Source organism: Psammomys obesus, unplaced genomic scaffold, assembly GCF_907164565.1.
Source record: "Psammomys obesus unplaced genomic scaffold, mPsaObe1.curated_primary_1811, whole genome shotgun sequence".
Classification (NCBI taxonomy): Eukaryota; Metazoa; Chordata; class Mammalia; order Rodentia; family Muridae; genus Psammomys; species Psammomys obesus.
In genome coordinates, this window is record NW_026596101.1 from 6,627,106 (window position 1) to 6,648,921 (window position 21,816).

General features: G+C 40.0%; 1 protein-coding gene across 1 annotated transcript in view; it reads right to left on the reverse strand.

The window, feature by feature from the left end:
- Positions 1-264: 264 nt before the first annotated feature.
- Positions 265-21,816, reverse strand: part of Lrrn1 (leucine rich repeat neuronal 1) — a 39,645-nt gene continuing 18,093 nt past the window's right edge. Inside the window, exon 2 of the mRNA XM_055628627.1 lies at positions 265-3,448. Coding sequence (XP_055484602.1) covers positions 1,041-3,191 — 2,151 coding nt within the window. The 5' untranslated portion in view covers positions 3,192-3,448 and the 3' untranslated portion in view covers positions 265-1,040. The remainder of the gene's footprint in view (positions 3,449-21,816) is intronic.

Genomic DNA, 21,816 nt, shown 5'->3' on the forward strand with positions numbered 1-21,816 from the left:
TGGTTTGGTGGCAGGAACCTTTACTCACTGAGCCATCTCACTGGCCCAGGACGTCTTAGTTAAAATGGATGCTTCTTTCTTTACAAGAAGAACTCAAAAGATTTTAGGGCCCGACTGTGAAAGAAAACATAGACATGCATGCTCTGGTTGTCTTCTGCACTGGTGTGGAAGATATTACCTCTGTAACTGGCAAGAACTAATAAATGATACAGGATTGCAAGTGTTCTAAAAAATCAGAACAAACTAATTTATTATACTTCTGTCTTCATGATACACCAAGTTGGTGAGTTAAACACAACAAAATTATCTTTTCTTCTTTAAAATCGTCTACTAAAGATAAAAAGAATATAGTAACAATTAACATGTAGTTCATTACATTAGAAAATCTGATATACATGTTTCTATTGCCTGTTAGCTTGTTCTAAGCCTCTTCAACTATTACAAAAGAAAGAGGAAGGAAAGGAAAGTGGTTGCTGAAAGGCAAACATTCAGTTCAGTTGATACAACATTACAGTACAGTCAACTAACATCATTCAACAAAGTAGCAAGTTCAGTCTTAGCTTGAGTTAAAAGTCTGTAGACCAGATTGCTACAAAGGATTTAATGCTGCTTCCAAACCACGTTAGCTTTTGAGAGGACACGGTTCTGTGTATTGATGGCTTCAGAAGAAGGGGTCAAGCACAAGGGAACCCCCACCTGTCATTAAACATTTTTATTGAGCATTGTAGTTAAGACAGCATTATTGAGTTTAGCACATCAACTAAAATAAAATAATAATAATATAATAATAATAATAATAATCATAATAATGATAAGGATAAAAACCAAACACAAACTGGAAGCTGAGGGTCACTACCAGCCGTGTCAAACCCTTGCGATACGCTATACTAAAAAACTTTGAAATATCCACCCATCCTCTCCACTCTGCCACAAACTAGCAAAGTCAAAAGTACAAAAGTCTTCTTCACCTTGTTACTTTTGCAGAATAAAGCAAAAATGTCTTTGTGCTCCTTACTACCAGAAGCAAAATACCCACTGAGTTACCACATGTAATAGCTTCTGGATGTGTCCACCTGGGTTGGCTTGGTGTCTGCTGAGCCATCTTTGTCCTTCTCACTGTCACCTTCCCAGAGGTTAATGAGTGGGGGGTACAGCTCGTTCAGTGGGATGGAAGAGGTTTTTTGCATATACTTTTTTAGCGAATGGTGGTAATTTTTCCTCTTAAACCTTTTAGCGATGTACACAGCGATGGACGCGAGACTGATGACAGCGAACATGGACCCCATTACTGCAGCAAGGGCTGTGCTGGTTTCATGGTCTGAGATGTCCAGCGTGAAGGCAGCGTTTTTGGTTGTGACATTGACACAGGACTTTTGAGTCTGCTGGTGGATGTTGGATACCGTGAGACACACTTCGTAATCTGTAGAAGGCTGCAGATGTGTTAGGTTGTATTCATGAACGTCTACCGGAACCCTGGCTGTGTATGTTATGTGGGGGTTGTCAATCTTCATAGTGGCGGATGACCATTTTAAGTTTGATGTCATGACATTGGAATTCACTTTCCAGGATACTAAAATGGAATGAGATTCTGTCTGTTTGACATATATTTTCAGCACCTGGGCACCATCCAGAAGGGTCCCATTAACCTTGACCGTGGCCACTCTAGTGTCTGCTCCTTGGACGTTCTGGGCAACACAGGTGTACCTTCCTGAGTCCTCGATCTGTATATTTGCTATCTCCAAGGTGCCCTCACTGCTCAGCTTGTATTTGTCTGACAGGGTTTCCACGGTTATCTTATTTCCAATGGGAGTGACCCAGTAGATCTCCGGTTCCGGCTCAGCCATGGCCCGACAGTCTAGAAAAAGCGTTGTGCCGATGTCCATGTTTAAATGATTTGGGAATGTGTCATGTGAGATCATGGGGAGGCACTGTTCACTTGAGTCCTGGATCAACACCTCCTTCACCTGCTGCCCTCTGTATTCGGGCGGCATGGCACAGAACATGGAGAGGGGCTCCATGAAGCGGATGTTGGTCTTGTTGGAGTTAATCCAGTGGATGACACAGTCACACCGCAGGGGATTGCTATGAATGCTGATCTCACGCAGATTGGGGAGAGATTCTACCGTCTTTTGGTAAACAGCATTCAAGGCATTGTTGTTCAGCATCAAGCTTTCCAGAGCCGGGACGCTTCGGAAAGCCAGACGGTGGATGTATGACAGCTTGGGGTTATTGGTTGCCTCTAGCTTTGTCAGTTCTGGCAAGTTATCCAGGGCATAGCGGTCCACTGAGACCAGCTCTCCCATGTTGTTGATCCCTAGTTCTTTCAGCCGAAGCATATCTTTAAAGTCCCCTTCTTGGATTTTGTGAATGGGATTTTTATTAAGGTCTAAGAATTTCAAATTTGGAACTTTCTGCAGGGCAAGTTGAGGAACTTTGATCAGTTTGTTGTCATAAAATGATAGGCTCTCGAGGCTATCCAAGCCTACCAAGGCATTTCCAGGAACATCGGTGAGGTACATTCCTGCCAAAACTAGGCTCCTCAAGTTGGAGAGTGGTCTGAAGTTCATGTCCAGGATTCCAATCACAGGATTTTCCCCGATCATGAGAATTTCCAGGTTGGGTGTAGAATCAAACCAGCGGCTATCAATCACTTTCAACTTATTGGAATTCAGGTGCAGCCTTAAGAGATTTTTCAAGCCAGAGAAGGCATTGGCGGAGATTGTACTGATCTGGTTATGGTTGATGTAGAGTTCCTGAAGGTTGCTGAGGTCTTGCAGGCAGTAATCCGTCATCTCTGAAATCTGATTTTCCTCTAGATGCAGGGTCGTGAGCTGAGTCAGGTTTGCCAGCCCTACCTCTTTGATGTTTGTGAAGTTGTTCTGGGAGAAATCCAGCTCAGTCAAGTTGAAAAGCTGCTGCAGCTCATCCACGGTCCTGGCGATGTTATTGCTCTGTAAGAGAAGCACTTGCGTGTCACTGGAGAGGTTGCCAGGGATCCTTGTTAGGCGGAGGTCATTACAATCGACAGTGGTGGCTTCTCTGTACGTGGACTGTGGGGTAAACCAAGGACGAATTTCACACACACAAAGCTGGGGACACTCGCTATTCAGTAGGGAAGACTCAGTTAATGAAGTCATCAGCAAACCCAGCACCATTCTGCAAGCTGCTATCCCCACGCTCAATCTGGCCATGGTGGCTTGACGAACACGCCCAGTTCCCGACCAGGATCTGAACGCTATTCAGTGGTGAGTAGAACAGCAAACAGATAGTGTAAACATTCAAGCGAGTCTCAGTTGAACAGAATTCCAGAGTCGGGAAGTATGTGTTTCTGAACTTCCCGAGAGGCGCGAAGCAATCTGAAGTCCTTGGACCGTGTCATGCGGTTCCAGGCACGTGCACAGGTTCGTGAAGAAGTTACGTCCGCCAAAATCAAAGTCTGGAGACGTGTCTGAAAATTAGATCAGGGAAGATGTTATGCTTATTCTGTGGACTGTCTTTTGTTTACTATGAGGGTATAGCCACTCACATAGCCGGAAAACTGTGTTCAAAATGCTTTCAGAGCATCTAAGCAGACACCGAGCCTTAGATGCTCTTACCATAGCCCACTTGCTGCGCTGACACCGGCTAGAACTGTACTTTTATAATTAGAACTGCACATACTCCACGATAGTCACTAAACTCACACTCATACTTGGAACACCCAGGAAATCCTAAAGATGCCATTTATTTAAAAACAAAGATTACTTTAGAAAGTGCATGTTTTATGCTTCTAAGGAAACAAGTTAGGAGCCTGCCACAGAGGGCCTCTGAAAGGCTCTGCCCTGCAGACTGAAACTTATGGCCAAACTTTGGGCAGAATGCAGGGAATCTTATGAAAGAAGTGGGAAATAGTAAGATCTGGAGAGGACAGGAGGTCCACAAGGAGAGCAACAGAACCAAAAAATTTGAGCACAGGGGTCTTTCCTGAGACTCGTACTCTAACCAAGTACCATGCATGGAGATAACCTAGAACCCCTGCACAAATGTAGCCCAAGGCAGTTTAGTTCCAAGTGGGTTCCATAGTAATGGGAACAGGGACTGCTTTTGACATGAACTGATTGGCCTGCTCTTTGTTCACCTCCCCCTGAGGGGGGACCAGCCTTACCAGGCCACAGAGGAAGACAATGCAGGCACTCCTGATGAGACTTAACAGACTAGGATCAGAAGGAAGAAAAAGAAACCCTCCCCTATCAGTGGACTTGGGGAGGGGCATGTGTAGAGAAGGGGGAGGAAGGGAGCAATTGGGAGGGGAGGAGGAAGGGAACTAGAGGGAAGATACAAAGTAAATAAAGTGTAAAAATTTTTAAAAAGATATTTAATTAAAAAAAGATGAAAAGTCACTCTTAGTAAGAGCCAAACAGAGATGGTAGTTTATGAAAGACTCAGTGTATCTTAAGTTACCCTTTTTTCATTAATACCACATTTGTTTTCAGAGATTCTTTCTTTTCCAAATGGTACATTGTGTTTTAAGCTCAAATACTTTTATGTAAGAAGTTAATTTTCTGAAACTGTGGAATAGCAGCTTTCCCTATGTGCTAATAGCTATGAGATCTTGGCTGGATAAGGCAATGGCAACTCTGCCTCACTATAAATCTTTCTTAAAAACACAAATATACTCAATGCATACATGTGAAAATATGTCCCAGGCAAGAAACAGAGTTGTGTGGTAGAACACTGGCCTCCACGCAAAAGACTCTCACTTCAATCCCTACCACTGAAAAAGAAAATGTGTGTATGCCTAACATCTCTGTTTTAATTAAACTCCTTGGACTATCACTGGCTACTTAACAGCCACAGGCCATGGATATATTGTATCATCTCTTAATTTATTCAAGTTACAAAATAGGGTTTGTTTATAAAGGATTCTTATAGTTTTATTGAAGAACTGAATCTATGTTATAAAATGAAAAGCAGAAATCTATATAAAACTCTAAGTACAGTGTTTGGCACATACTAAATGCTCATAAAAGTTGTATTGGTCATTTATTGTCATGTTATTGTATTTCTACATATGTAGTCTTAGTTGAATAGTAGCTCTCCGACAAATATCTGATCCTATTGACTTAACAAGATGGCAGCTAGATAAAGGGTCTGTGTCTTGCTAGTTTATATAAGACCAGTGGTTACTGGTTCTAGTGTTCTGAACTCCAACTAGGTACAAAAAGCCATTATATAGCTAACTGGCATTAATTTTGATTTTCTAAGAACAGACTAGCCTCTGGCTAACTACACTACACAGAGTTATGTGTTTCCATATATTTTCCTGTTATAATGCATTTCAGCTTTGAGTACTGAAGAACTTCAGTTACTTTTGTTTTCTAGAAATAACCATTAAGAACAATGCATGTAATTCTGGTGTTCAGAACACAGAGAGCTGTCACTTCATGTCAGCACTTTGTATTGCCTTTTTACTTTGTAAAGCATATGTTTGCATTTGACAAAAAAACAACAAAAATATGATAATACAAATATGATAATACAAACAGTTGAGTCATATTTTAAGAGAAAAATTTTAAAAGCCTTAAAACTTTTTGTTGTTTTAATATGCAAATCTTGTTACTAGTCTCACAAGGTAATATCATGCCATTCATCTTGGGACAAGTCTGAGGTGGAATGAATTTGTGTGGCCCTGATGCTAGAAGCTTTCTGGTCTGTGGATAAGCACTGTTATTGTCTTTGCCACCAAATCTGATTACTTTGCCATTTATTACACATTTGAAACTTTTCAATACTATAACGTTACCTAATTTTGATGTTTATCAGTAAATTTTATAAAATACAAACTTACAGAATGATATTTTGTAAATATTGTTAACTCCACAAGTTCATCCTAGTTCACCCTATGCCTGTTTCTGTTTAAAGCAGTGCTTCTCAACCTTCCTAATGCTGGGACCCTTTGATACAGTTCCTTATGTTGTGGTCACCCCCAACTGTAAAATTATTTTGTTGCTACTTCAAATTCTAGTGAATCGTAATGTAAACATCTGAGAAACAGGATATCTGATCTATGACCTGCAAAGGGGTGGTGACCTGCAGCTTGAGGACCACTGGTTTAGATTGATTTCAAGACAAGTTCAAGGGCATTATGAACTTTAAAAAAAAATCTGCCAGAGTTTAGTCCTCAATCTAAATTTATACTAGAATGCCAAAAGTGCAAACCTTCCTTTCAGAACTCTGGGATAGAATTACTGCAAGCTTTTATGTTTTGATTGAATTAAATATATATATATATATATATATATATATATATATATATATATATTAGGAAAGAAAGTACACATTAAAATTATTTTAGAAACTCTACAATTAGTGTATTACTATTGAAAAGATAGCTTCCATGGGTCTTACTGGTGTGATCACTGGTGTGATCATTCAGTTTCAATTACAGGATGAGACAATTATATTGAAGAGTTCAGATTTGTCTTTGCACATATACAGCCTCAGTCAACTGAACAACCATGAATTCTCAGAGACCAGAAGGTCAGATTTCATATCATATATGTCTCCCAACCCTGGATTTGGTTCTTTTGGAAAAAGACAATGAAACTTCTAGAATACAGTGGATGGACACAGACAAATAGACCAGTGGGGCATTAAACCCAGATATAAACAAAAATAATCTGACAAAAAAACAAAACAAAACAAAATAAAACTTCACAACTGAAAAAGTATGGTAATACTGGCAGAACTGGATATCCACATGGAAAAGATAAGGAAGCAGCCTTAGCTTGCATTGTCTACCAAAAAATAACTCAGATTATGTTGAGAGCCTAAGTATAGCACACAGAATAATAAAATTCCAAGAAGAAAGCAGAGAAGGAAAATTTCAATGTTGGGTTTCACAGTTATTTGTTGGGTATGACCTAAAAGCAAAAATAGACAAGTAGGATGATTTTACTCTTGCAGCCTTCTGTGCATGAAATCAACAAGATACAAAGGCAACCTAAAAACTGTGTGAGCATATTTTGAAGTCATTTATTGGGGAAAGGGTTAAAAATAAGTATTAGTAAGTCCAACAATTGAACAACAGCAGTAAAAACAAACAAACAACAAAAAAACAACCAAAGCTCGAAAGGACTAAATGGACAGTCTCCCCCCCCCATACAAAAATGACCAACAAGCAATGAAAAAAAAAAAACAGATTAACATTACAGACCATAAAATTAATATATATGATAACCATAATGAGTTATCATCTCATACACATTAGAGTGGTCCTAGTAAGAAAGTAGAAAATAGGAAGTGGTAACAGAGGAATTGAAACCCTTATGCAATGGTCAGGATGTACAGTAGCCATTATAGGAAATAATATAGGACATTCTCAAAAAAATTATAAAGCCAGTGTGCAATTTTCAAAAGTTAAAAAAATAAATATTTTAAAAATTATCATACCATTCACCATTTCTGCTTCTGTGTATGGAGATGAAATAATTAAAGGCAAATATAAAAGTGCCATTTGATTACCCATGTTCATTCCAAAATTGTTTACAATAGTCAGGAGTTGGAGGCAACCTACAGTTCTATCAATAGAGAAATAGATAAAGAAAAATTGATACATACAATTGACTTTCAGTGTCCTTGAATTTCCCATTACTGACTCAGTCACCCTTAGATGGAAAGTATTCAGGAAAAAATGGGATGTATTGAATAAGTATTTACATAGAATTTAAACTGAATTGAGTATTATAAGTAATGCAGAGATGGTTTAGAGTACTCCTCACAGGAAGGTGTGTACAAAAATTATATACAAATACCCCATCATTTTATGTTAGGCATTTTAGTATGCTTGTATCTTGGTATGTGGGTGCTGGGATCCTCTGATCCATTCTCCTAAGAATGGTTACTGTTAGGTTTTCTTTTCTTTTCTTTTTTTTTTTTTTTCTTTTTCTGCCAACTTGACACAAACTAGAGTAATTTGGGAGGAACCCTTAACTAAGACATCACCACCAGATTGTGCTATTGACAAGTCTATGGAGGCATTTTCTTGACTAATAATTGATGTGGGATAGCCCAGTGGGAGCTGTGCCACTCCTAGGCAGGTCGTTCTTGGAGTATAAGAAAGATGGCTGAACATAAGCCTGGTGGAGCCAGAAAGTAAGCAATACTCTCCCATAGTCTGTGCTTCCGTTTCTGCCTTCAGGTTCCTGCCCTCTTGATTTGCTGCTTTGGTTTCTCTTAGGATGGGCTGTGATCAGGATATGTAAGCCAAACATATCCTTTCCTCCCTGAGTTGTTTTTTGCAAAGGGCCTTTGTCACAGAACCAGCAAGCAAATTATCTTAGTCACTATAAAGCCAACCATATGGTACAATAAGGATGAATCTCAGAGACACTAACAAACAGAAATATACTGTATGATTCCGTTTTTAAGAGGTATCTGATGTTAAAAATCATAGAACTAGAAAGTAGAAAGCTAACTGCCAAGAACCAAGTGAAGGAATTAGTGTCTAAGTGATACAGTTTTAGTTGAACAATGAACAATTTCAAGTCTTAATATACTTAGTACAACTGAACTGAAAATGAGGGAGAGTATACCGAATGCTGTAAAAATGACAGTGAGTACATTATAATTTAGGTTAGCTTTTATCACACATATGAATTAACTATTTTCAATTCTGTAAAACTAAAAAACGGCTGGTATGGATTAGTTAAACACACACACACAAACAACAGCAAAACCCTTTATTCTGGGACTGGCATGTTAAATTTGTCAAATGTAAAAAGAATATATTCTGCTAATTATGAGAATAATGTTCCACAAAAAAAAAAGTCTGGCAGTTTCAGGAAACAATCCCTTAAAGAACAAACTGTGGCCTTAAAGGCTCAGAATTGGCAAGGAACACATTTCAAGAGAGGCCTTAAAATAATTAGACAATTACATTTGATGTTGTTGTCTCCCAGTGAGATATGTTTGGGACACTCTGCTCTGAATATAAAATCCCAAGGGAAATGGAGTACATGGCCATCACCCTGATAGAAATGACCCCAACACTCACCTTCCCCGTTTGTTTTAGTTTGGATGGTAATCAAAATGATGGTATCTGGTAGGACATGAGGCTGAATGTATGCATTAAGTTCATATGAGTTGGGACAAAAGAAAAACACGTTTACCGTAGAATCATGCTCACATACATCTCTGTTTCTGCAAGAAACATCTCTGTTTCTGTAAGAAAAGACAAGAAGCAAACAAAGGCTGTGGGACTATAGAAATAGGGCTCTTTGGGGATGAGGAGGTCAAGAGATTTATATCCAAACTCTGATTTCTCCCTTCTTGGATGCATCGCCTGATGCAAGCTACTTGAGTTCTTTTTTCCCCCCGTTCATAGTTAAAATTAAGGCCACTTACATATTATACATACATGAAAATTATTTTAAGCAAGTAAATTATTTTAGGAAAGTAAATTATTTTAAGTAAGTCTAAGGAATACATAAGAAACAGTGCCTCCCATGGAGGGCCCTCAAAACTTACTTGGATCTCTGGAATTTCACTGAGTCATTTCATTCTATTTTCAGCCAATGAGCAAAGCTTGTAAGGCCCTGGGGCATGGATTTCTATTTTCAACTAGTGGTAACTAGAATTAATAGCTAGAAACCTACAGAGCAAATACTGCATTAGAGTTAAATGGAAGCCTCATGTAGACAAATAGAGTACAGATGGCAAGCCGAGAGTGCAGCCCAGTGGAAGAGTGATGGCCTTGTGTATGGGGCATCCAAGGTTGACCCCAGCACTGCAAAAACAACTAATCTTTTGAACCTCTGACTTGGAATTACTATTGCCCTTGGACGGTCTATTTACAATAGTGGAGAACTAAATTTGATCCTCAGATGAAGACAAAACAACCTAAGACATCTGCTTTTTTACACACACTCTCTCTGATGGAAAGATTGTTACAACCCAGAAAAGTTCTAGCAGGCTGGAGAGGAGCCCTGGTTTTGTCCTTGCGCTTCCAGCAGACCCTGGTTTGGTTCCCAGCACCAACCTGGCAGCTTGCAATGGCCTCTAACTCCAGTGCCAGAGAATGCTGACTGGTTTTAGTCAGCTCGACACGTGTAGAGTCACCTGAGAGGAGGAAACCTCAATTGAGAATATGCATCCATAAGACTGAGCCCCGGATGAACAACCCTGTAGGATATTATCTTAATTAGTGATTGATGTGGGAGGGTCTAGTCCATAGTGGGTGGGGCTGTCCCTGGGCTGGTGGTCCTGGGTTCTATAAGAAACAGCCTGAGCAAGCCATGAGGAGTAAGGCAGTAAGCAGCACCCCTGCATGGCCTCTGCATCAGCTCCTACATCCCGGTTCCTGCCCTGCCTGAGTTTCTGCCATGAATTCCCTCTGTGATAGAAACATAAGCAAAACCCTTTCTACGCTAAGTTGCATTTGGTCATGATGTTTCTCCACAGCGATAGCAACCCTAAGACACCTCCACAGGTATGAGGCATGAATATGGTATGTGTACATACGTGCAGCAAAATGCTCATACACTTAAAAATTAAGGTAGAATATTAAAAAATACTCTGAAAATGTTACTTATCTTGGCTCTCGAGTCTGCAAATCTGAACTACTGCAATGTAACCCTTCATATTCCCTTTTGAGAATAACTTCAACGATGGATAAGCGGGATTTTGTTCAAATTCAATGTTCACTCTAGTCATACAGGGTTAAAAAAGAATTATTATATCAGTGCAAATTCTCCCAGTAGCCACCCTCATGGCAGGGGCAGGTCGTAGTAATTTGATAATATGAAGTCAACTTCATGAACTGATCTTCCAGAAGGATGTGTTCTGGGCCTGAAGTCCATGCTGACCTCTGTTGCACATAAAGATGCTTACAGTAGACACTCTCAAGGACTTTAAGCTTTTGTACCAAATAGGAACCTTACTTTAGAATTAAAAGCACGGCTTTGAGAAAGGCCTGGTTTCAAATTCGGGCCCGTGACCTTTGAAAAAATACTGAAACTTCCTAAGTCTCGGTTTCCTTTTCTTTTTGAAAATGGAAATCGTAAAATCTGTTTTGCAAGAGTAGCGAGCATTGACATGACAGATGTAAAGCTTTGACAGAGTGCCTGGTACATAGCGAATGCCCAATACATGTTAGCTGTTGTCTTTACAGGTTTGATGTCTCATCTTGGATCTGAGTCACTTTTTGTGGATGTTGAGGATAGAAGGAAATAGGGAGTAGGTGAAGTCAGCAGAGGATACCCCTGAAGTTCTGAACCTAATGTAGATGGGCACACTGGAGCTAGAGAAAGAGATGACAGTAAATCTTTTATGGAGGATCCATTTTATTTCCCTTCCAAAGGAAAAAGGACCTGGCAAGTGCATCTAAACTGCTAACATACACAGGCTAGACATTAACTTCTCAGACTTTTTATTTGGCCTTTAACCTTCCCTGACTGTTAAATTTCTTTGTCTAGCCATTTTTCTAAGTAATATTCCTGGTTCAGATATTGTCCAAGGTGGGGACCACAGATTTAAATCCCAACAGAAGGAAGAGATCTATCTCCATAATGAATGAGGAAACAATAAGGCATATCTCATCGCGAGGGCTGAAGGAAGCTTGCAGGGGGTGTTTTGCATACAGAATTCTCCTGAGGGTCCACATTACTCATCGGCTAGCAATGCGGCAGTATGCCTGAGCCGGCCAACCAGCATAACTAAATACCTGCCGGAGAAAGGATTCATTTTGTCTTCACCACAGACTTTCTAGATGACCTTGAACAAGTCCTGTAACTAAGCAGGTAGAGAATAAAAGTCTTTATAGCTTCCCAGGCCAGATGTATACTAAGTACTCATCAGATCAACCCATTCCTCAGATGGCCCAGAAAACTACACTCCTAGCTACTTTCAACAAAAGCAATTGTCCCTTCCTCCCTCTGTTCTTTTTTTCCCTTCTCTTTTTGCTATTAAATTGTGATAGACAGATGGATGTTAACATTCCAAGGTTCTTAACCTTAGAATTTCTTGGCTTTCCAGGGCCAGGCATGTTAAGGTAGTTGGGTCTAATACAGTGGAAAGACAGAGTAATCCACCCAAACATTTCAGCTGTGCAGGCTGAACAGCACCCAACTGCTCTCTGAGGCCTTTTTATAGCCTACGGCCATGGTGTACCTCATCTGAAATATAGACTAACGTGATCACTGAATTACAGGGAAAATTTGATAGCTAAGTGATTAGATAGAAGTACCTGGATATTACCCATAAACACTGCATGTGTGAAAACCTACAATTATAAACTTAAAGTTTTCTGAAGAAAACTTTATTAGAGGTTTTTTTTTTTTTAAGGCATTTAGTCTCACTTTTACTTTTTGTTTTTGTAAGGTCCTATTTAAAATGAAATGCAGATAGAACTCTTAGATATTCCCTAGGTGATCAAAATGACCCAGTTGTTTGGTAAAGAGAGAGACAAAGTAAATCCCAAATGCTCTGATTCAGCATTTCCTAAGCTCATTTTAAATTTCTGTGGTAATTTTTTTTCTGGCTCCCAAAGCAAAATATAATAGTCCTTTCCCACATTTTATTTTTTATGCTGTAATTACTGTTTAATAGACTCTAAAATTCTCTGGTGTGTTTGAGTGGTATAAATACACTAGTGTGCAAAGAGGATGGACACAAGTGATCTTTTGATTCTCCCCCTTTCTCCTTCTTCTTTCAGGCCAGGGCAAATTCATCACTCTGCAGGTGCAGCCTCAGCCAGCATCTCTGGGAAAAGCTCAAAGGCGCAGCTGGTCTCCAAGCTAAGCATAAAAGCTGGGGTCACAATTCATTCAGCTCCTAAGAGGAGCTGGGCATGGCCAGCACATTAGTCCTTTGAGGAGTGTTGGCCAGGCATGGTAAACAGGGCAGGGCTGGTCTGGGTGGACTGAAGAATTACCAAAGAAAATTCTAAGAAAGAAAGAAATAACAAAAGAAAAATGAGAAGTCAAAAGTCCAGTGCCAGCTGGCAAGAATCCAATCTGGGTGGGTGGCTTGGCATGGTTGAGAAGAGTTGTGGGGATAGGGCAGTCACCTCAGACTCTGACTGGGCTCCGGTTGATCGAAGGCAATCAGGCTGTTTCCCTACAACATCTAGTGAAGCCAAGTTGGAGGATGATGGTCAGGGGCATCTTAACCAACCTTTCATTTTCAGTTTACATATTTGGATAGGAACTCTGACTTCACTTCAAATCTCCAGCCACCCTGCCTTTTATGGAATTCCTCTCCCTCTTTATTTCTTTAAAAAAAATACATTTATGGGTTTGGGAGGAGCATGCCATGCTGCACATAGGTCAGAAGACAATCTATGGAAGCTGGTTTCTTCTCAGGGTCGGAACTGAGGTCATCAGCCTTAGATGTCAGGCTTGGTGGCAAACACCCATACGACAGGCATCTCACTGGCCCCGAATTCTATACTTCTTCCCTTAGCTTGGGCTACTAAGGTAAGGTCGTAAGCGATCTTTTGATCTTTTGATTCTCCTTCATTCCCATTCCTGAAGGTTACTGGCCTTTAGTGTTCTACTAACCAAGAACGTATTAGTAACACAGGAGAAACACCATATTCAGTTTAGGAATAGTTTTGTGGTTTCTGAACCACCCATAACATAACCTGCCCTTTCATCTTTGCTTAGGAAAATCAGGGAAATAGTAGATTCCTCAGTTAATAATGCTGATGGCCAACCATTTGCAAACAGTAGTCAGGTCAGCTAAACAATGTTTATTGCTGTTTCTTTTTTTAACATGTCAAGGAATTGATCATAATTGTTGATTTTTTTTGTTATTGTAAGTTTAATCGTCAAAATGAATAAATTAAAACGTATATATTGATCATATGTTGCAAACTATAGAAATTCAAATGAAAGAAGTGTAAAGAGGATTTGAAAAATAAGGAGGGCTTAAAACAGCATGGATTTAAGACTGGAGAGCCTCATAAAAATATAATATGTCATAGCTAACTTAAGTTAAACTTAACTATTATTAAACTCAGACTTCCCATGCATGTGAATACAAATGCTGTGAAAAACATTAGCTACAGCTTGGATGTTGTTTGTCATCCATTTGTAGCTTAATCCCATAGCTTTAATATTAGAGGTATTTTTACTTTTTAAGGGGTGGGTCTGGTGGAGGGTCTTAGGCCATTGAAGGTGCTGCCCTCAGAAATACTGGCTTTTAGGAGTTGTTTGAAAGCCCGAGCCTGAACTCTGACCTTGTATTTCCTGCTATATCACATGTTTTTTTCCTTCTATAGTGATTCACCATGAGTCTCTTACTAGAGGCTAAATCAATGAGTTCATCCAATATTGAATTTTTATCCTTCCATTCTGTGAAATACACAAATCTTCTCTTTGTAATAAGGTTTTGAAAGAGCAAGAAAAAGCACACTGTCTAATTGTCCTTGTGTTTCACAGAGACAAACGTCTATGGAATCAGTAACTCATGGACCTAGGACCTCCTGCTTTTTGGCCCCAAATCCTCTCTAATTCTTAGGTAGCATGAGGCACACTGCCATGCAGACTTGAGTACTGTACCAAAAGTTATGCAATCTGAGTCTTTTCCTCTGGTTTTTGACTCTACCTCTGAGCAGAGTACACACTTCTTTTTCCTGCAGATGTTCAGGCTCAGCTGATGATGTAGAAGGGATTCTCTCTACTCTAGGAGCCTAGATGAGTAATGCTTCTTTCAGATTCTGAGCCCATATGGGCAATCCCTTATGACTTGGAGGCATGGCTCATGGTGCTGGCTTCTTAAGAAAGATTGAGTTTAGTTGTTTATTTTTAAAGAAAATACAAAGGCGTCTCGAGAAGAGGGCAGAGCTGGGTTCATATCTAGCACTACCCAATGCACAAAAGACAAATTACTTTACTTTCCTGCCTCTTGGCTTCCTTCTCTGTTAACAGGACACAATTACAGCTCAGTCGTAGTCATATCTCACATGTATGTTATGAGAATTAAATGAAAGAACATGTCTTAAGCAGTGTCTGGCAGAAAGCAGACAGAATTTCTACAACATAATTTCCTTTAGAGTGCTCATCATAGAAGATCCAAGTTACATGCTATATGTGCAGGATAGTGTCTTCTCTTCCTGCAAGTATATTGAAAATTATCTGCAATAGCTTTTCCTCTTTTTCTACTTCGCACTTGTTTGGCATATTATTTATCCCTTACAGTATTCTAGGAAGGTGGGAATACTTCAAGAACTGACTGATACATGGACTTTGGGCTTCCAAGTGATCTGTTTGTAAAGATACAGTTAGAATGTGATGGAGACAGAATTCAGACCGTCATTTTGTTTCTAAAGCTTCTAATCTTCCATTACCTCCCACAGCCATTTGATGTTCCCAAAGGACCTTCCCCCAATTTGAGTCAGGTGAACGGACAAATTGTGAGGTTCTAAAAGAACAGACTTGTTTTTTTTGTTTGTTTGTTTTGTTGTTGTTTTTTGGTGGGTCCATCTTACAGGTGTTGAAGGCAATTCAGATTCTTTCCAGATTATTTTATCTTAGCAAATCACAACAAACCTGGGGTTCTCTCTATCCCTAGAGATTTCTAGAATATTAACATTGTAGAGCAAAACCTGTTTAGTTTCAACTGAACTCAAGCTGGGGATGTGGCAGGCCCCAGAATTTAAATCTACTTTATCATAATAAACAGGTATAAGCCATTGTCTTCCTGGGCAGGTCTTAAGAAGGTCATCTTGCTATCTTTCCATGAATTAAGATTAACTCTTGGGGGCTGGAGAGATGACTCCATGCTTAAGAACACCGGCTACCTTTCCAAAGGACAAGGGTTCAATTCCCTCCATCCACAAGGTAGCTTACAACTGTCTGTAACTCCAGATTCAAGGGACCCAAGGCACTCACACAGATATATATGCAGGCAATAAACAAATGCACATAAAAATGTGTTCATAAAAATAGTTCATATTAGTAATATTATGTAATTAATATTAGTAATATTAAAAATACTGTAACCCTATGGGGTTTGGTATAACCCTGAATTATTGGTAATGTATATTTGGGTATTTGCTTCTTGAAAGCCTGATCCTCCCCTTCCCAATTCACTCTCAGAATGCATTTACAAAGTGCCATTATTTTGAAAATAAGAAACAAGTCATAAAATGTGAATTAAATCTTCACATGTTAGTTATTTAGGATTTCAACTTTGTAGAACAATGGAAAGTCTCTTAAATGAAGTATCCTTTGCATGCTCTATGTTAAAATGCCCTTATAGGCCTCTTAGCTACAAGAGAGGTTGGATGAAAGACAAAGCATTTCACGTTTCTGGTTGTGAAAAGTAATGTTCTCAGCAAGTTTCATTCTCTACCAATTTATCAAACAAACCAACAACAGTAGCCAGAGATGGAAATCTACCCTATCTCCTATAAACATCTTAACTGTACTGGATGAAAGCAAGTAAGCTAAGGGGATTAACCTATTGGTTTGTGAAAATGAATCCCTTAGATGTAAAGAATCATTTTTTAACCTGCAGGTACTCTTAGAAGCCTTTTCTTACAGAACAAACAAACATCTTTCAATTTAATACAGATCTGGCCCCCGTCCACATACACTTGTGACTGGGGGAAACCTGCTCTCTGATCTGCCCTTTTCTTCCAGCCTCTGCTGAAATTTGGCGTCTGTGTGCATACAGTAAATCCATCATGATGGTACTCACTGAATCTGACTTAAAGATCTTCATTGTTTGTGATGTCACTGGGCCAGGAGCACCAGATCTTGCCCTTAGAGAGCTTATAGTCTCATGAAGAATGGATAGGACAAAAATACAAGTGATTCTAGAAGACAAGACATGTCGAAAGGGAGGAGCGACTATGTGGGTCCTCTGAAAAGAAACCAGAAATGCCAGCCTGTGACCTCCCTGCTCCGTCAATGCCACCCAATATGACTCCCTGCCATGCCAGAAACATTCTGTATGTACATATCCCAGCATGACAGCTCTCGAGTGCTGATTCCATACTTGAGATGTGTCTGCTAGAATTAAGAAATGGAATGTTTATGCTTTATATTATTTTAATTGACTTCAATTAGATCTAAATAACCAGATGTGACCAGCAACTACCATTGTAGGCAGCATGGCTCTCGTTCTCCAAATCCAGCTGTTCATTAATCCAGGATCATTTTAAGGCTGTGAATCCCTTTGCCTCATGAATGTTTGATGAACTACATCCAGATGGGTTCTGGAGATGCATATGTGTTTGTAAAAGTGCCACAGAGGGCTGACCTGTGGACTAAGTTGCTTCAACCTTCTTCTGTCTCGGTTTGACTTGGCCCAGACACTACTCAGGCTCAGAGCATCTCACAGGCTGCTGGGTGGATCCCAGTGTCTGCAAAGACATAGCTAGACTTGGCTTTGCCCTGTCTCTATTACGCATGTCCTCAGAGGTGCCCTAGACTTCATGTTCATACAATGACTGAGAAGTGCAGGGCTCTGTTTATTCATCCCAGTAGGCACTGTCCTCAACAGAGTGACCAGTCTGGGAGTGTCCGATAAATGTGAGCTCACGCAAAGAAGGAGGGTCACAGAATACATGGAGACAGTCTTCCATTGATTAGACTTTTTGCCTCTGTTACACCACAAAGAACAAAGGCTCAACGAGATAGGTGTCAATGGAAGCACATGAAAGAAAAACAGAAAAGTCAAGACACTCTGCTAAAAGGGAAGAGTATCACACTGCTCTGAAGGTACTCATCTTTATCTGAACAAGATGGTGATGAACACAGAGACCGTCAACTAGTCGGCATACGCACAGAGAGACAATCCTTCACCCTCCCACAGACAATCCCACACCCTCCCAGAGCCTACTGAGTCCACTCAGTGCTGTTAGTGTGGACACAGGGCCGTCTGCTAAACCATGGGCAGACACTAAAGGCTCACGTCACTGAAAAATACTGACTTTCCCTTACCTGGCAACATTGACAATTGCTGGCTGCCAGGTAAGGAAGAGTCAATATTTTAAAACAGTTTCAGGAAGCCTTCCCTTTAGGATATACAGAGAGGCATGGCATACAGTATGGGGCTCCACAGGTTTTCCTAGGGATAATTATTTTCAAATACACCAGCACGAAAAGCAATGGTGGCCTACAGTTCTTGACATGAGAACATCTCAGTTCTGGCGAAGACATATCGGACACTCCCAGACTGGTCACTCTGTTAAGGGCAATGCCTACTGGGTCCTGAGAGTCTGTCTACGCTCCAGTACATGGCCCTGTGTCCACATGCTTACTGGCAGCACTGAGTGGACTTGGTAGCTTTAAAAGAGAACGCAAGAAATTGAGCAGAAGCAGTGGTGGGAGAATGAAGGAAGAGGAATAGGCGTGAAAAAGAGGGGAAGTGAAGGGAGGGAATAGGAGAGAGACTTGATCAAAATATATTACAGGCATATGTGAAATTCTCAAAAAAGAAGTTCGCTATTTGAATTAGAAAGAAATTGAAAATCCTAAGAAAAGAATTCTCTTGCCAGACTCTTGGGATGAGGAAAGCATAGTCTTCACCAGAACTGAGATGTTCTCATGTCAAGAACTGAAGGCCACCATTGCTTTTTGTGATGGAATATTTGAAAATAAATATCCCTAGCAAAACCTGTGGAGCCCCATACTGTATGCCATGCCTCTCTGTATATCCCAAAGGGAAGGCTTCCTGAAACATTTAAAAATTGTTTGTGATGGTGTCTCCAGAACAGGGTATAGTAGAAGACTGTGCATAGAATGGGTACTCAGAAATGGTACTGAACACACACACACACACACACACACACACACACACACACACACACACTACATAAAGAAAGATGGAAATTGCTTTTGGGAACTCTGGAAATTATTTCTTTACTTGCCAATAGTCAAAACAGGGAGGGGCTGGGGAAAATATAATACCAGAGAGGGCAGCTCCTCAGCATGAAATAGGACAGACTTGTGCCAACATGTGTTGGCTTCCTAGTCTCCCTGACTTCCCGGGGGAGTGCCCTTTCCTAGTCGGTTGTGACAGGATGTAGTGAGACCACATATGTAGAATGCCCAGGTCACACATGAACATGTCTAGACTTCGTCCAGGTGTGCTAAGTAGATGCCTAAAGATCTTAGATGGTGACCGTTTTTGGTAACTGGGTTACAGATACAATTAATTGAGAAAAGCTTGGACTGGAAAGGGATGGGCGACGAACCCAATATGACTATCCTTTTAAAATCATGTCTTTACATTTATTTAGTGGGTGTATGTGTGTGTGTGTCTGCACATGTGCATACAAGTGTAGGTCTAGGACAACTTGTGGAGTCATTTCTCTCCTTCTACCACATGAGTCCCTGGGGACTGAGATCAGATTAGTTAGGCTTGGTGGCAGGCACATTTGCCTGCTGACCCCATGGTGGTACTATAGGAAGAGAGATGATGATGAAAAGAGCAGGGAGAGTACTGTGTTAACCACGAGGATCTGTAAGCCAAGTAAGTCCCCAGAAGCTGGAAAGGGGCGAGCTAGCAGGAGCCTGCAGACGCTCCCACAGCTTCATCTTGGTCTCTAGTCTCCGAAACTGTGAAACAATAAATTTCTATTGTTTTAAGTCATCCAGTTTGTGGTGCTTTAGGGAAGCAATAACGCGTGTGGTTTTAACACACATAATAATTACTTTAAGGCCATGTAAATTACTTTTCTATGATACTCATTTTTATTAATACTTAAGGCACTGACTGTCCTTATGTTCTGCTTCCACCGAGAAACTTCCACTACCCACTACCGATTATGAAAGGGCTCTGTGCTCTGCATTGTCTGAAGTTCTTCTGGGTGGTGACAGGAAACACAGTTCTTCATTTCCAGTGTTTCCTGCACTCAATGATCTCTACCGCTTCCCTTCGCATAACCTAAACCAGTAATTATTCTATGTCCAAACCACTTTCTTCCAACATTTTGAAAGCCACCCACCAGGTACAGCTCTGAAACCCCTTAAAGAAGGACCAGGAAAAGAAATTTTTCTTTTACTTTCTGGTTAAATCACTTGTACAGTTAAGTTTTTCTTTTTTCCTTTGAAAGAAATGGGCTATTTGCATACCTTGAATTAAAGAAGCAATTTAACATTATTGAGTTGAGAACCTGACAGGAGGCTAAACAGAACAGAACTGCCACCAACAACTGGGCTATTTTTATTGTTGCTTTTAGCAAGAACAGTGGCATAAAAACTATCATGAAACCAATTAATTTTAGTCTTTTACAGATTATTTTAATTCTCTTCTTGTAATATGTCTACATGAAATAATTGCTTTCTAATTAGCAGCCTGAGTAAATGTTAAATAAATGCTACATCTTTAGTTTGGCAACATTAATACGCCTGGAAGGACAGCTTCGTTACTTTAAATTATTCACAGAATAATACTTAGTATTTTCACTTTGGACATGGACACAGCTTTCACTGTTAAATAAATATGATGGTTGAGCTGATTGCCACAATAACTTTGAACACTCAACACTATAGAAGCACCTACAAGAAGCAAATACAAGATTCACCGTGGTCGATACAGAAAATGTCATGTATAGCTTGTTAATGCCAAGCGATAGAATTCTGCAGCCTCACCAGGCTGGGCACCTCCAGTAGACTGTGTCAGATTTGGTGACATTCCAAGGCGGAATTAAAGACTTGCCTGGAGTAGTGAAAATACTCTCCTCACCAAAAATACCAGTCTTGTATTTATTTTAGGATATTTGTTGCATATTTTTCTTTGCTTTACTAGGGTTCTGCACTGTCTCCTATCATTTTAAAGTGACATTTTTAACTTTAAATTTTTTTTTAAATGATGTATCCAATGAGATGGGAGTGTATAGCTCTGATATAATGCCATTCCCTAAAACGTGGCTACTTGAAATGTTCAAATGTCCAAACTTAAAAAAAAAAGTCAAGACTGTATCTCTTCCACATGAAAGTGCTTCTTTAAATCTGAAGAGGGTGCCTAGGGCTATAGCTTAGTCAGTATAGCTGGTAGTTTGCTTGCTTTGCATTCATGAAACCTCAAGTTCGATCTTCAGTGTTGCACAAACCAGGTAAACCAATGCATACTTGCAATGCCAGCATTAGGTAGGTGAAGGCAGGGAAGAGCAGTAGTTCATAGCCATAAACTATAAAACAAGTCCAGGGCCAGCCTGCAGTACATTAGACCTTATCTCTAAACAACAAACAAGCAAATGAGGGGCTTATGTGTGAAATCATACGCATCTCCGGCATAAACTCTCCTGTTGTTCAAGGTTACAAACAGCACTGTTCAGGTGGATGCCAGCAGCTGCCCTATGGCTTGAGAGGAAGCCAGCACATTGAGCTGTATATCTTAAAGCAGCAAAACAAAGCCAGCTGTCATGAACTCTTAAAATAAACTTAATTTCCAATGCCTCTTCTAAGCTATTTTTATATAACTTGTCTAATAGGACGTGAAGAACTGTGTGACTTTATCGCATTGAAAGAATAAAGAAAGCTATATGCCTATACTCTGAGAAAGGCTGTATTATCCTGATGGCCAAAGTCGGTGGGTAGGCAGGGCCAAAACCATGGAGTGGGGGTGGGGTGGGGAATTCACCCATAGCACTGGGACTGTTTTCAGTTTGCCATATGACTTGATATAGGCTCCTCCAGAATCCTGAGGCAATTCCCATAATCTCATGTTTATTATCTATGTGTCAATCAATCAATCAATTGATCAATCATGTATCTACCTATCCATCATCTATTTGTCCATTTACTCTTTTGGTACTGTTTCTTTGGAGACCCCTTATCTATCTATCTATCTATCTATCTATCTATCTATCTATCTATCTAT